Raw genomic sequence first — 13,302 nt, 5'->3', positions numbered from 1 at the left:
CTTGAATGCGATGGATGCACTGCAGTATAGTGAAGCAAAAAAATCATTAAGACGCAGGCGATATTTTTGTTTTGTGTGTATCATTCTAGTAATCCAGTCTGTTGGTTATACTAGTAATCTATTTGGAGTTTATCTGTTAGGATGTCAGCATCTGAAAGTGCTGCGTCATCTGGAGGTAGGTCGCGTGCGAATTGCACGATCCTATTATTATTGTGCGAGCAAAAATAACTAAACGATCATTGATCTTAATGTTTCGTTAATTTATTATTGACAAAATATTGTAAATTTTGCTACAGGCCAGATTAGACGCCTGCATTTGACATCCTTTGTATTATATATGTTGCCCTTGAAAAAAAGATTCATTTCAATTTTTAACATGAGCAAGTAGAGTTTCATATTATTATTTTTTGGGGGTTCTTGTATTGGCTCCAACTCTATTTTGCGAGTGATTCCGTAGCTAGCGATATGTTGAACATTTTAATCATGTGACTTTTTTTACCGTGTTTTTGCTGCAGCCTGTGAAGCATCTTCTCGGTCCACATCAGATGCTGAGCTGAGGATTGCTCTTCTAGGAAAGACAGGATCAGGAAGAAGCTCTTCAGGCAACACCATCCTGTGTAAACCGGCCTTCAGTGTTGATGTCTCCTCCTGTTCCGTCACCACACGTTGCATGAAGGAGACTGGGACAGTAGACGGAAGGTGCATCTCTGTGATTGACACGCCGGGGTTCTTCCACACACACCTGTCCACTCAGGAGGTTATTCGAGAAGTGGGACGGTGTATAGTCCTGTCCTCTCATGGCCCTCATGTATTCTTGGTGACCCTTCAACCTGGTAGGTTCACCCAAGAAGAAAGAGATGTCCTGGAGTGGATCAAGGCCACATTTGGACCTGGAGTCACAAGGTTTACTTTGATGCTATTCACGTGGGGAGACCAGTTGCATGGAAAACGTGTTGAAGACTTTCTGGAGCAGAATGATGAGCTGTCTGCGTTTGTCAGCAGCTGCCATGGAGGCTTTCACGTGTTTGACAACAGCGAGCAGAATACGACCTCGTGCTCACAACAAGTGGAGCAACTCCTGAGAAAGATCGACAAGCTCGTGGATGACAACGGAGGCTGTTGCTATAGCAACGAGATGTTCAAGGAGGCCGAGAATGCCATCCGAGACACTCGGGAGAGGATGCTGCAACAAAGACGACAAAGGTGGCTGAATATTGAGGATGACCAAACAGAGGAGCAAGAGCCGGAGGTAGAAAAGAGGAGGAGGAAGGAGGATGAGGAGGTCAGGCGGAGAGCAGAGAGGCTCTTCTGGTGCGAGCTGTTGACTGCGATTGGAACGGGTGCAGCAGAAGGGGCCGGGATTGTCGAGACCGACGGGGACAAAAGCAAAGCTTTGAAGAAAGTCAAGGTGGTGGAGAAGGCGGCGGCGGCTCTGGTCACCTCGCCGTTCTCCATTAGTTCAGCTGCAAAAGTGGTAGGAGGTGCTGTGAGAGAAGGAAGTAAGGTGCTCTATAAGCATCGCAAAACATTTCTACGCTGAAGGGATTCCAGATCAGGCTCAGGAACGAAAGAAATGATGACATCATATCAAAACATCACATGAGTCAACTGGAGTGTTGACAGATCACAATAAAGGCCATGTTAATAAATGATGTGCAATTTAATTTAGGGAGAAAAACATTTAAAGTAACCCAAAAATGCATTGGATTGAATTTCCATTTATATTATGTTTCATTTTTGGCTTCATGGAAAATAAAATTGTTGGCCCTTTTACACCCTACTTAAAAAATACATTATTCTGAAAAAAAAGTAAATGAGAAAAAATACAAAAATGTCACATCATTAGAAATAAAGAGAAAGGTAAAATATTAAAAAGGTAAAGAGGGAGTGTCTAACAATCCTAAGGCACTTTGAGCTCCATCACTGAGTATATTTTTACATAAAATATAATATTGGTGACTAAAAGATTTTAAAACAGTAACCATTTCAAACTGTGAGCACTCGTGGAGATTTTAGACAAACATTTCTTTGAGAGCCCGGTTCATATTCCAAAAACTGTATTTGCGGACTCAATTATTAAATAAAATCTATTCAAATAGTGTTGTAAAGTTGCCCAAATTTGGGCTGCGTGTAAAAACATCAGATACATTTTCATATCTTACCTTACATACATATCAAGTAAGATAAGAAGTACCAGCCAGGTAGGAATTACATTTCAACGGAATGTCGTCTCATCTATCCCAGAGTTAAAGACGTACTGTTCAACTGGTGACTAGACAGGCATTGGCAGGGTCATTTTCCCTCTCCCTCTTAGTACTGCAAAGAAAATTCAAAACGAAAATTTAAAAAAAACAAAGAGAACAGTGATTTGCTCTCATTTCAAAATGCAAGCATGATTAGGTTTGTTATGCGAAGTATTTCACAATGCATTTTTAGTTTTATCTCTGTGACTGCAAACTAGTTGAGCCTGTAATAATTAGTGGCTGCCAGAGCGAAACGTTATCGGTACTGTTTCCGTAACTAGCTGAGATGATCCATATTTTAGAATTTCCAAACAGGTGTAGTTTCTTAAATACTAGTTGCTATCATGCTGTAGGAATTTTTTTTTTAGCTCACCTCTTGTGACATAAAGGTAGAAGAAGTCACAATAGAAAATGGTCTGCACCACGCCAGCCACCACGGCGATATGATCAAAGAAGCCCTCGGTGTGGTAGCGCCAAACCCAGTTGCCGATGTAAAGGGCTCTGTACAGGCCAAGGAAGAACAAATAATGGGTAGTGATGGACTCAGCCTCGCCCGTCTTGGAGATCATGAAGAGCTGCGGCATTATGGCCACAGATTCCAAGAAGATCGAGAAGGTCCAAAGGACCTGGATAGAAAAAAAAGAAACATAAATGTGACTCAGACTCTCACACGATACTGTACAATAAAAGCTTGTTTACCTCCAAGGGTGTGAAGGCGTAGTTCTCCAGTAAGGAAAGACCAATAACCGGCACCAACAGGAACTCCACGCGGAACGAGTCATTCTCAGAGTCGTAAGTGTTTCTGAAGCGCATGTAGATCATGTAGACGGTGGCGTAGGACAGCGCCAGAAACACCACCTTTTCATTACAAAGGAACGCTTAGGTCAGCTGCTAAGTAGTTCCTGCAATGAATATTTTTTTTAGTTACCTTCATAACTGTGTTGTAAGGAGAAATGAATACGGTAAATAAGTCCAGGTATCTGGTGGTGAAGACAAGTGCAAACAGCACCTGAGACTTCCCAGAGATGCCTACAAACAAAAACAATGGTTAAAGTATTGCACATGTTCTCACAAAAAAAGGATGTCTTGTGTTTTCAGGTGAAATTACATGATGAATAAAAAAATCAATGAAAACCTTTCCGGGGGGGGGGGGGGATTTCTTGACATGAGCAACTATTTAGTACCTTTTTGCACAATTTTGTATTCACTTACATAGTGGATAAAATTCACAAAAGGATATTTTGTTTAACTTCTGAGGACGTCTATGTCTTTCTGTGACTCTTCCAGTCTATCTCTGCTGCAGCCACTGAGACCATGAAAGGACAAATCCCACAGAGAGCATCCTGGTTGAGATCTAATGAGTACTGGATCATTGGACATGTGCATTTCAAAAATTAGAGATTGAATTTGGAGGTTTCTCGAGAAATTGCAGCGGAAAGTTTGTTATTAGTGTGGCCATTCATAAACAGCAGCGCAATAAAAAGAGGAAGTAGAAAACTATTGCTACCTGCCACGTAGCTTCCACTCCTAGCCATATTATTCCAATTCCCCAATTAAAATTGATCTCAGGGATATTTGCACAAGTAGTGTTAATACACGATCTCACTTTAAATCAATAGGCTGCAGAATATGCTAAAGCGCAAAGATGCAAGTCACCCAAAATTAAAAAAAAAAAAGCCCACCTTACCTGCACATGATCTGGATTTATATATCTTTATTAAGAGGATGATGATGGCCAATAGATGAGATAAATCACCAGCCAGACGAAATGCGTTCATTTTGTTGACGTTTCCTTTTCAGTGACACCTAGAATTAATTAAATAACTTTGGCGACTGGGCCGACGATCAATTGCAATTTGAAGGCGAGTTGGAGAAAAAAAACATGCCGATCGCACTGTTTGTTGTTAATCCAACTGGTTGTTAAGTGTGTTGATTCAGAAATAAAAACAAAACATACAAGAATTACAAATTGCTCACACTAAAAGTTGTTGCAAGAGGAGGTGACGTGGCTGACAGCTCATTCATATGAATTGCGTTGGTAAAATAAAGCGCTTCCGGTCTAGATTTCCAAACTAAAACTGAAGTCAATTTACCGTAAATCAGTAGTTGGTCGTAATCATATCCGTTATTATAATGGAGGATGAAAATATTTTAGTTATGCTTTTCATTTTACAAATACTTCTATATTTTCATTCCAAATAAAATTTCTTTCATTTTATATGATGAAAAATCTAAACGTATGATCAGAACTTGCATGGCGTCATGTGAGGATTTAAACATGACGCAGTTATGTTCTTCCTCTACCTCAGTGACTGATCCATAATAAAACAAATTGATGACCAAAGAATGTACTTTAGACAGGACATACAGTGGACAAATCGGACGCCAGGACTAAGACACGGCAAGTAATCTGTCACCCAGGCCTGATTAACTTCTATTTATACATACAGAGTCAGGTCTCCCCATCATCCTTCTCATCCATCTCATATTGTTGATATCGACAAAATGTGTTGATCTCCGAGGATCCTTGGAAATCCCTTTCCAGGTTCTACTCTATCTCCATGTTCATGTTTTGAGTTTGACACAATGTTGATGCTATTTACAGTTCACATGTCTCCTGCCACCCACTTTGTTCCTCCTTTTGAAATATGAAATATCACTCCCACATCCTCACTCAGAGGTGATGATGTTTAAAAAAAAAAAAAGAAAAAACATTCCAATCAACGCTTGATGAGTTTAAGTTGTGGCTGGAGTCAAGCAGGTTGAGGATTGTGTGCATCTGAAAATAAAAATGCAAAATGTATTCATTTTATATGTATATCTGCTTGTGTGGCTGCACTTCGAATGAATATATGTACTCCAACACTTGTGCCTCTAAACCTGCATTTTTTTTTTTGTTCTATTACCACATCAACCAAAGTATCACTCAAAATCCACCTATGATGTGCGGTGGAAAATCGTCGTTCTCATTGTCGAATCATCACAAATGTGAGTGAGTGAGTAAGTGAGTGAGTGAGTGAGTGAGTGAGTGAGTGAGTGAGTGAGTGAGTGAGTGGGAGCCCATTGCAGCAGCAGCAGCAACAGCATAAAGGCAGCAGAGAATTAAAGCTGCACATTTTAAAAGCTAACCACAGACAGTTTCTGTGAAAGAGGTTATTTTGTATTATTTGATACTCTGTGTTTCTCTGTTTACAGACTTAATAATGTATTAAAAAAAAAAATCAGTGCTCCTTTTCACATTGCTAGTACAGAAAACATGATGCATACTTGTGTTTTTACATCAACACATTTGGAGCCCCCCATCACCATTTTTAGTTCACATCATCATCATCATCATCCCTCTTCCTCCCCCCCCCCCTCCCATCACGTATCATCCATGCTGTGAAAAAGGTAGTTACGGGAGAGTGCTCAGTGGCAGGGTTACACAAGTCACAAAGGAGGACAATAAGGGATTAAAAGGAAAGAATGATGAAGAATTATTCAAGAGGAAATCAGTGAATGAAAGTGAAAGAGAGGAAGGAGGAATAGAAGCCTTAACAGCACTAGTGGGACTTTGAGAAGTGAACTTTCAGGGAATTGCAATTGCGACAACAGAAGGGTGAGTATGTTTTTCATCATCGTCACACTTTTGATTGCAATTAGATCATTTATCTGTTGAATTCAGGAATCTGACATTGTAGTTTTGTATTATAATAAAAGAAAGGAAAAATGTCAGAAAATTAGTTCTAGTGTTTTGAAAAGTCCTTGGGCAAGTATGACATGGTCAATCTCACTGGGAAGGTGACATCATAGGAAAGTAGTAACTAAAAATGATAGAGACTTGTTTCTTTTTTTTTCTTCAAAGATACAGTATATATAAAAATAAATCTATTACAGCGTCACTCAACTACAAAGAAATAAGTTTCAAAAATGGCCAGTGTTGATTTCAACCTTTTTTCTTTTTTTTTTTTTTTTATAAAGCATTTATCATTTTATTATCGCTGCATGTACAGTCATCCTTATAGATGACTCTGGTAATTGAATTAAATGCATCTGAGATGACAAAGGATGTGATGGAGGGTGGAATGATAACACATCTAGGAAGAGGGCTGTGGCTAGCAGTCGCTCACTAATTGCTGAGTTAAGTCGATGATCGTTTTTGATCATAAAATTCTAGAGTTGATCAAGGTAAAGTTTGTTTTTATTTCCATTGCAGTGTAATGGTACAATCTCATTTATTGGGTCCACAATGCTCCTTGTGACAAGATAATCCTGTCTCAGATGTCTGTAAAACACGGCCAGGGTCAAAGGAGGATTAAGTCTAAATCCACTTTTTTTTTTTTTTTTAATCGGCAATGATATAAGAATGCCGTGGAAAAAATCTGATTAGAAAATCAAGAAGTATCCCGGAAGTAACAAATATGCCTTGATTGATGTCATTCTTCCTGGTGACCTTTTTTTTTTTTTGATGACTATTCCACATTTGTGCTCATTCGCTTCTGTTCTTCTCCAGCGTTTTTCTTAAAGGCCCAAATATTGCCTGCATGTTGGACGCCTGATCTGTGGGAGTCATCAGACTCTGGCCTCCCACCCAAAAACCTCAAATGAGGGATTATTGTTGCCATGGAAACAAGTAGGTCCCACAGGTGATGGAGGGAGTCTTCTGTGTAGGACTCCTAGAGTGGTTGGGTTTGGACGTAGATGAATCCAGACAAGAGCCATGATACCGTATCAGGCAGGCATCTTTGGACACGGATACAGTGTGAGTCAGGAGCAGCTCAGGAATATTTAGAGCAAGCAGATCGTCACAAAGGTTAAGGCCATTCTGTACTGTCCTACACAGAGTTCTCCTCCCCATCCTGCAGCCACAAAGCATGTTATGAGACTAAGGGCACGTCATTTTCTGATCATGAAAAAATGTATGCGTGCCTCAATATCAGTTGACTGTATCTCTTTTTTTTTTTTTTTTACTTGGTTCCTGATTCAATTCCTGTCAAGAAAATTGATGATTCATATTGGTAAATATTCTTCTGGACTAAATTAAAATCAATGAATTCAGAGGGATTTGCAATGATTAAACAAAGTGTATCATATTTGATAAAAAAAATAAAAAAATAATTAAAAATTTAAAAAAATAATTAAATTAAAATTAAAATATTAAACAACTACTGACGTCGACAAAAGTGTTATGAAAATTGGGGGAAACTGTATTGAACAAAATAAGAACTACTATCGATTGATCTTACATTCACCAATTCATCATACATTGACAATGAGGTCAAATATTATTGATGTTGCATCCCCAAAAAACTACTTGATGGCGTAAATGTCAAGGCTCTCACATCCTTCCACACCAAACTCATCAAAGCGTGCTTCTGTTGATTCAACTCCAAATGGACTATGACTCAGACACATCCAATATGTAATCCCATAAACGGACATGACAGTAATCCCTCCCATAAACTCAACTCACCTTCCCAATTTTTAATCCACTTAATGTTCACCTATCTACAGAATACCAGTGACAAAGCAATAAAAGTTCCTAAAAAAAAACCAATCAGTAACAATTATTTTAAATCCAAATAACATGAATCTTGCCATCCTTTGCCTGGCAGGTACAGCATTGTATCAAACAACATAGAAGAGTGTGGAAAGATCTCCATCTTGGATCTCAAGAACAATCACACTTCCTCCGGCGGCCACTCACACTCGGCCTGTGACAAGAAAATAGACGGCGGGAGGAGGAGGAGGCGTTCGGAAGCCTCCGCTGCTGTCCCCCGCGCACGGGGACGACCAGGGATGAACAACTACAACGGGAAGGTTCTGACAAGAGGCTCCGGCCAAGTACGGAGCCGCTTTGTAAAAAAAAACGGACAATGTAATGTTGTCTTCACTAACATGCAGGAAAAGCGGCAGCGTTACCTAGCGGATATTTTCACCACCTGTGTGGACATCCGCTGGAGATACCTGATGTTTATATTCTGCACCAGCTTTTTGATCTCCTGGCTTTTCTTCGGCATTATTTTTTACAGTGTCTCCTTCTCCCACGGGGACTTTGAGGAGCACCTTCTGGTGAAAGGGGAGGGGCTAGGGGTGAATGGGTCATACAGTACGGCCAACTCTGGACAAACGACAGCAGGTCAGACAAAAAGAATGCCTTGCATCCTTCATGTCCAGGGATTTGTCGGCGCCCTTTTGTTTTCCATGGAAACGCAGACTACCATCGGCTACGGTTGGCGCTGCGTTACAGAGGAATGTCCCTTGGCTGTCATAACAGTCGTCGTTCAATCCATCCTGGGTTGCATCATTGACTCCTTCATGATCGGCACCATCATGGCAAAAATGGCTCGGCCAAAGAAAAGAAACCAAACGCTTGTGTTCTCCAAAAATGCCGTCATCGCTCTTCGTGACGGCAAACTGTGCCTCATGTGGAGAGTGGGGAACCTTCGTAAGAGCCACATCGTGGAAGCTCACGTCCGGGCGCAGCTTATTCGTTCCTACGTTACGGCAGAAGGAGAATTCATCCCAATGGAGCAGATGGACCTCAACGTGGGTTACGATGAAGGCACGGACAGGTTGTTTCTGGTGTCCCCGCTGGTGATCGTCCACGAGATAGACAAAGACAGTCCCTTGTATACCATCAGCCGAGTCGATCTGGAGACTGATGATTTTGAAATCGTTGTGATCTTGGAAGGAATGGTAGAAGCCACAGCCATGACCACCCAATTCCGTAGTTCTTATCTTTCCAAGGAGATCTTCTGGGGCCACAGGTTCGAACCTGTCATTTATGAGGACCGCAACTGTTACAAAGTCGATTACGCGCGCTTCGACTCCACGTACGAGGTGTCGTCGACACCCAACTTCAGCGCCAAAGAGCTGGACGAGACCGCGAGTCGGAGTGTTTCTCCCATCTCGGCGTGTATGTCTTCAAAAAGTTTGATCCCCTGTTCGGTCAGTACCTTCTGCTATGAGAACGAGGTAGCGCTGAGCTGCGGGGAAGAAGAAGAAGACATCTTTGACTCCTGTCAAATTGTAGGGAAAGAAAGAACAGAGGAGAGAAGGACTTCTGTGGACTTCCAGAATATTTTCAAAGACACAAGCACCGTGACATCTGGCAGTCACAATCTCATGTGTGTTCTGGACATGGACAATAATCAGATGGAGTTTGACATCCTCCAGAAGACCATTCCACTTGATCCAGTCACCTATAAGAACGAGACAGATATTTGAAGAGCTCAGAGAGGATGCACATTGAACTCATTCACTGCCAATCCAGTTCATATCTTTGACGTCTATACCCGTCAATGGTACTGAATGAGTTAATACTGTTTGGCAGTTTAGAATTCTATCTAGCGAAATCGTGTACTCAAATATATACACCAAAACAGACTCCTGTGCACATACATTGGAAAGATGTCAGCCATGATGTAAAGTCATTGTAAACCGTAACAAAAGGGATGAAGTCAAGTTCATATGTACAATGTTTCTTCAAGAAGTATTTTGTTGTTGTTGCTGTAACATGTTCCTGCTATGTACATGTTCCAATCACATATAAAATAAGATTACTAAGAAAACAAAGCACTTTAAAAAAATAAATGATGTTTCCATTTCATGTCATAAATAAATCTTTGAATTGTCCTTGCTGTTGCTTTCTTTGCCACTAGATGGCAGTGCAGTTATTTAAAGTACAGAGCCCCATTAAAACTAACACAAACGTACAGGATGTGCTCATGAATTATTAAAAGATGCTTTGAAACAAAACAACCAATATGTACTTAAAGTGTGTTTTTACATGAGTTTAGATATTATTTCTTTTTGGTTCATTTAACGGGTTCTACCAAATATGCCATTCGGTACCTACATTTTTCTACGACTGATCATGTGACAGTTGATTGATACTGTGACTGCTGAGATGAATTGTGAAGTGATAAAGTGAATTTAAACGCTGTTGGATGAGGATTATGCTAAGTACTTTCACATTTGTAGAACGGAACCAAAAGCAGGTCATGATTGAGACGTCAGACAGCAAAAGAGAGAGAAGGACCACACAATTGCTTTTTCGCCAGCGGGTTGATGATGGGTGCAGCTCCATTTTGTCTTGTGACCCATACACAAAAAAAGTTAAAGGCTCCAGGCCCAACATGAATCCTGGCCCGAATACCCGCCCAACAGAGTCACAGCAGTATGAAATATTGAGCCCATTGAAAATAAATAATAGCTGTGGAAAAGTTGAAGAAGAAATAAAAAAAAAAAGAGCGACCAGGAGACATCCACTTATGGAGGGAATGAGAGAGCGAGAGAGAGGTCATATGATAGAGACAGTTTGACCCTGGAGGAAATTTGTTCCTTTGTGATTTTTTTTTTTCTTTTTCCAAATCATACCAAAGCAGATGTCAGTGTTTTGAAACTAGTCCCTCTTCCCTACTTCCTATGACTGCATCAGAATCCAAACAAAACCAGTATCTTCCCATTTCAACCTGTTTTGTTTTTTTCCCCACTAAGTCTCCACCATGCTACGTGTCAAAGCGATGAGGTTCCCATGCACCAGCGCCAAATTGGACATTTGAGTCTCATGAGTACAGGAAGTGCATATCGGCCGGTGTCAAACATGAAAGGCGAGAAGAAGGGAGGAAGGGGCCAGTTGCGCAGGAACAGGCCTGGAGGCTATCAGCTTTTCATTAACGGGTCACTGAGTGAATGAGAGTCATGGGTGGAATGGTTAAATAGGAGAAGCCGGGCCGGGTCACGTCGATGGTTATTGGGGTGATCCGGGGGGCTCCATATTGTGTATTGTCCTTGAAGGAAGCAACAGTGAGTCTTTGTGCCAGACATTTGTAAGTATGCTAATTATGGGATATTTGTCTTCTACCACAGTTTGCCACATTCACGCAAGTGCATGATCTTTCATTTGGGATTTGGATTCCTCTAACATTCAAACTTGGTTTTCTTTTTTTTTTTGCAAAACATGTGATGTGAATAAGTCACACTGCAGTCCAAATTGCGACTCAATTCACTTTTATTTCTTTTCCATCTACCCCGTTCCGATGTTATCTTTTAACTCCAATCCGGAAGTAAACACCCCTGGAACTCAAATGTTGATCTTTTGTTGAATATTCATGTTTCGGTATCAAATGTGAATGTTTTTATTCGACAGCAAAAAAAAAAAAAAAAAGAAAGAATTGGCTCTTCTGTTTTATATTTTCAAGCTTGTCGTTTCCTTTTTTTTTCACTTCTTTTGTCTTGATTGAAAATCTTGATCTGTCTGGTTTAGAAATCAGCTGCTTTGCCATCCTTCCATGCTTTAATTCTTTTGCTTTAATTCTGATGATAGATCCAACCAGAGGGGAATTCACAACCTCAGTCACAGTCAATGTCGGCATTGTGCTGACATTTAGGGAAAGAAAACACGACAGAAAATACTGCTTCTGTCCGTCCGTCCTTCCATCCATCCATTCACTATACATTGCCTGTTTCTTCCATTTTCAGGAAACCCAACAACAACAAAAAACATCAGATGTGTGAAACTATTCAAATTGCATTGCCACAGAGCGGAAGCCATTTTCAACACTTAGATTAGTCAATCATTTGTGAAGAAGAAAAAAAAAAAAAAACAGACCCACGTGGGGACCGAGTGAAGATCTATTAAAAAAAATAATAATAATAATGAAAATGACCAAATTTGGACACAGGACGTTTCCGCCTGATGCTCAAATTTGTCATCGATGTTTGTTTCAGGACTGCTAATAATGGACTGACTGTCTTCAAATTGTTCCGTTTTGAAACATCCACGTTTATTTGTGTGTAAACAGACAAATATGGAGACCTAATAAAAGATTTTCTGCATGTTGTCGAAAACGTTTTGTGGGTCAGACAATTTTAAAGGTTTATTTACAATTCCAAGTAAAACTTTTGACTTAGGATTTAGACCAGGATAACAAGATTCTTCACAATATTTATGCGAGCATGTGTGTGTGTGTATGTGTGTATGTCAGCCTGAAGAAGCAGCTGTGGGCCCTGCATTTGAACTTTGGCTCACATGGGCAAAGCGAGGCAGGGCCGCAGGGTGAGAAGGCTCTAGCAGAGGGGGAGAGTCACCCGACAAATTTACCGTCTCCATCTCCTCTTTCATGTCCCTCTGTCAGTATCCAACAACAAACTCTTTCATTCAGGCATCTTTGCAGCCAGCCACCCGCAGACCCTCGAGGTCCCCACCCATTCACGCTGGTTAATTAAATGATCCGTGAAAAACTCATGATTAGAAAGTGACTTTTTTTTTTTTTTCCCATACAGATTCTTTTCCATTTGACGCATCTTTTGACTTCCTGTTATGGATCAAATATTTAACTTAACAAATCAAAACATGGTTCCGTCTCATGAAGTAAAGCCGGGATATTTCATTTTTGGTGTCTTTCACGTCAATAGCACACATTTGTTTCAAAGAACCTTTTGTCACGTTATCGTCAGACGCAAGCCAAGTGTTGAATACTTAAGCAGTTTCTAAAAACATCATCAAAATGGAACAATTTTTTGCATGGCAGATCATGGCTTGCCTGTCCAAAAGGACAAGAAGCAGAAAGATCCACAACAAAGCATCCCATTGTTTGCAGCCAAATTCTTGCACATCATTTTCTGAATTTTCTTGTTAATGACTCAAATTTACTCTCCGCCCGATTCACGATATTCAATCACATCATCCTACAGAGATGCCATCCACTCCATGTTTAATGCATACGAGTGGACATGTAAAAGATATTAAGCCTTCGCACATTCAAAATGGCGGAGAAAAGCAGGACGAATGTAATCCTGATCACACTGTAAAAAATGTCATGAAATGACGCATTTCTTAGGAGAGCAACACATAGCCCGCAACGATCACGTCAGTAGCCCCGCAGCCGTGTTCAGAAAATAGACGTTCGTTTAAAGATTATTTAGGCCGCAATTCAAATTGAACTAGGGGCAATTTTACACAGTTTAATACGGCGTGAAGAAGAACATCAGCGAAGCGCCACGGGGGCATTCAGGGAGCTTTAAGAGTTTCGGGTTACATTTTGGCCAGAATGTGGCTGAAATGGAATTATGT

The 13,302-nt window shown here is 40.5% G+C and overlaps 3 protein-coding genes across 4 annotated transcripts; 2 read left to right on the top strand and 1 right to left on the bottom strand.

Moving 5' to 3' along the window:
- The first annotated feature begins 141 nt into the window (after window positions 1-141).
- On the top strand, window positions 142-1,760 carry LOC147044553 (GTPase IMAP family member 7). The gene is made up of 2 exons (XM_085934403.1): window positions 142-175; window positions 516-1,760. The coding sequence occupies exons 1-2, from the start codon at window positions 142-144 to the stop codon at window positions 1,538-1,540; spliced, it is 1,059 nt and encodes a 352-aa protein (XP_085790529.1). The 3' UTR covers window positions 1,541-1,760.
- On the bottom strand, window positions 1,642-4,294 carry kdelr3 (KDEL endoplasmic reticulum protein retention receptor 3). Its single transcript, XM_085934044.1, has 5 exons — window positions 3,931-4,294; window positions 3,172-3,272; window positions 2,943-3,101; window positions 2,617-2,869; window positions 1,642-2,316 (listed from the first exon to the last, which is right to left on the bottom strand). Exons 1-5 carry the CDS (start codon window positions 4,019-4,021, stop codon window positions 2,273-2,275), a joined length of 648 nt encoding a protein of 215 aa, XP_085790170.1. The 5' UTR covers window positions 4,022-4,294; the 3' UTR covers window positions 1,642-2,272.
- A 2,532-nt stretch (window positions 4,295-6,826) lies between these two features.
- Window positions 6,827-9,452, top strand: kcnj4 (potassium inwardly rectifying channel subfamily J member 4). 2 transcript variants are annotated; one of them, XM_085934043.1, is made up of 3 exons: window positions 8,022-8,286; window positions 8,356-9,251; window positions 9,366-9,452. In XM_085934043.1, the coding sequence occupies exons 1-3, from the start codon at window positions 8,022-8,024 to the stop codon at window positions 9,450-9,452; spliced, it is 1,248 nt and encodes a 415-aa protein (XP_085790169.1). The 2 variants fall into 2 exon arrangements, with proteins under 2 accessions (XP_085790168.1, XP_085790169.1); XM_085934042.1 differs by adding an exon at window positions 6,827-6,855 and having other exon boundaries at window positions 7,838-9,452.
- Window positions 9,453-13,302: the final 3,850 nt, after the last annotated feature.

This window comes from Syngnathus leptorhynchus, chromosome 16 (assembly GCF_054491065.1).
Source record: "Syngnathus leptorhynchus isolate UIUO chromosome 16, UIUO_Slep, whole genome shotgun sequence".
NCBI classification, from domain to species: Eukaryota; Metazoa; Chordata; class Actinopteri; order Syngnathiformes; family Syngnathidae; genus Syngnathus; species Syngnathus leptorhynchus.
The sequence above is the reverse complement of the archived record's forward strand: the minus strand, read 5'-3'. Positions and strand labels throughout refer to the sequence as shown.

Coding starts and splice junctions, on each gene's coding strand:
- LOC147044553 (XM_085934403.1), top strand. CDS start 142: ATGTCAGCATCTGAAAGTGCTGCGTCATCTGGAG. Junction 176..515: donor AAGTGCTGCGTCATCTGGAG/GTAGGTCGCGTG, acceptor TTTTTGCTGCAG/CCTGTGAAGCATCTTCTCGG.
- kdelr3 (XM_085934044.1), bottom strand. CDS start 4,021: ATGAACGCATTTCGTCTGGCTGGTGATTTATCTCATCTATTGGCCATC. Junction 2,870..2,942: donor ACGCCTTCACACCCTTGGAG/GTAAACAAGCTT, acceptor TTTTCTATCCAG/GTCCTTTGGACCTTCTCGAT. Junction 2,317..2,616: donor CTACCTTTATGTCACAAGAG/GTGAGCTAAAAA, acceptor TTTTCTTTGCAG/TACTAAGAGGGAGAGGGAAA.
- kcnj4 (XM_085934042.1), top strand. CDS start 6,827: ATGAGGGATTATTGTTGCCATGGAAACAA. Junction 6,856..7,837: donor TATTGTTGCCATGGAAACAA/GTAGGTCCCACA, acceptor TTTGCCTGGCAG/GTACAGCATTGTATCAAACA.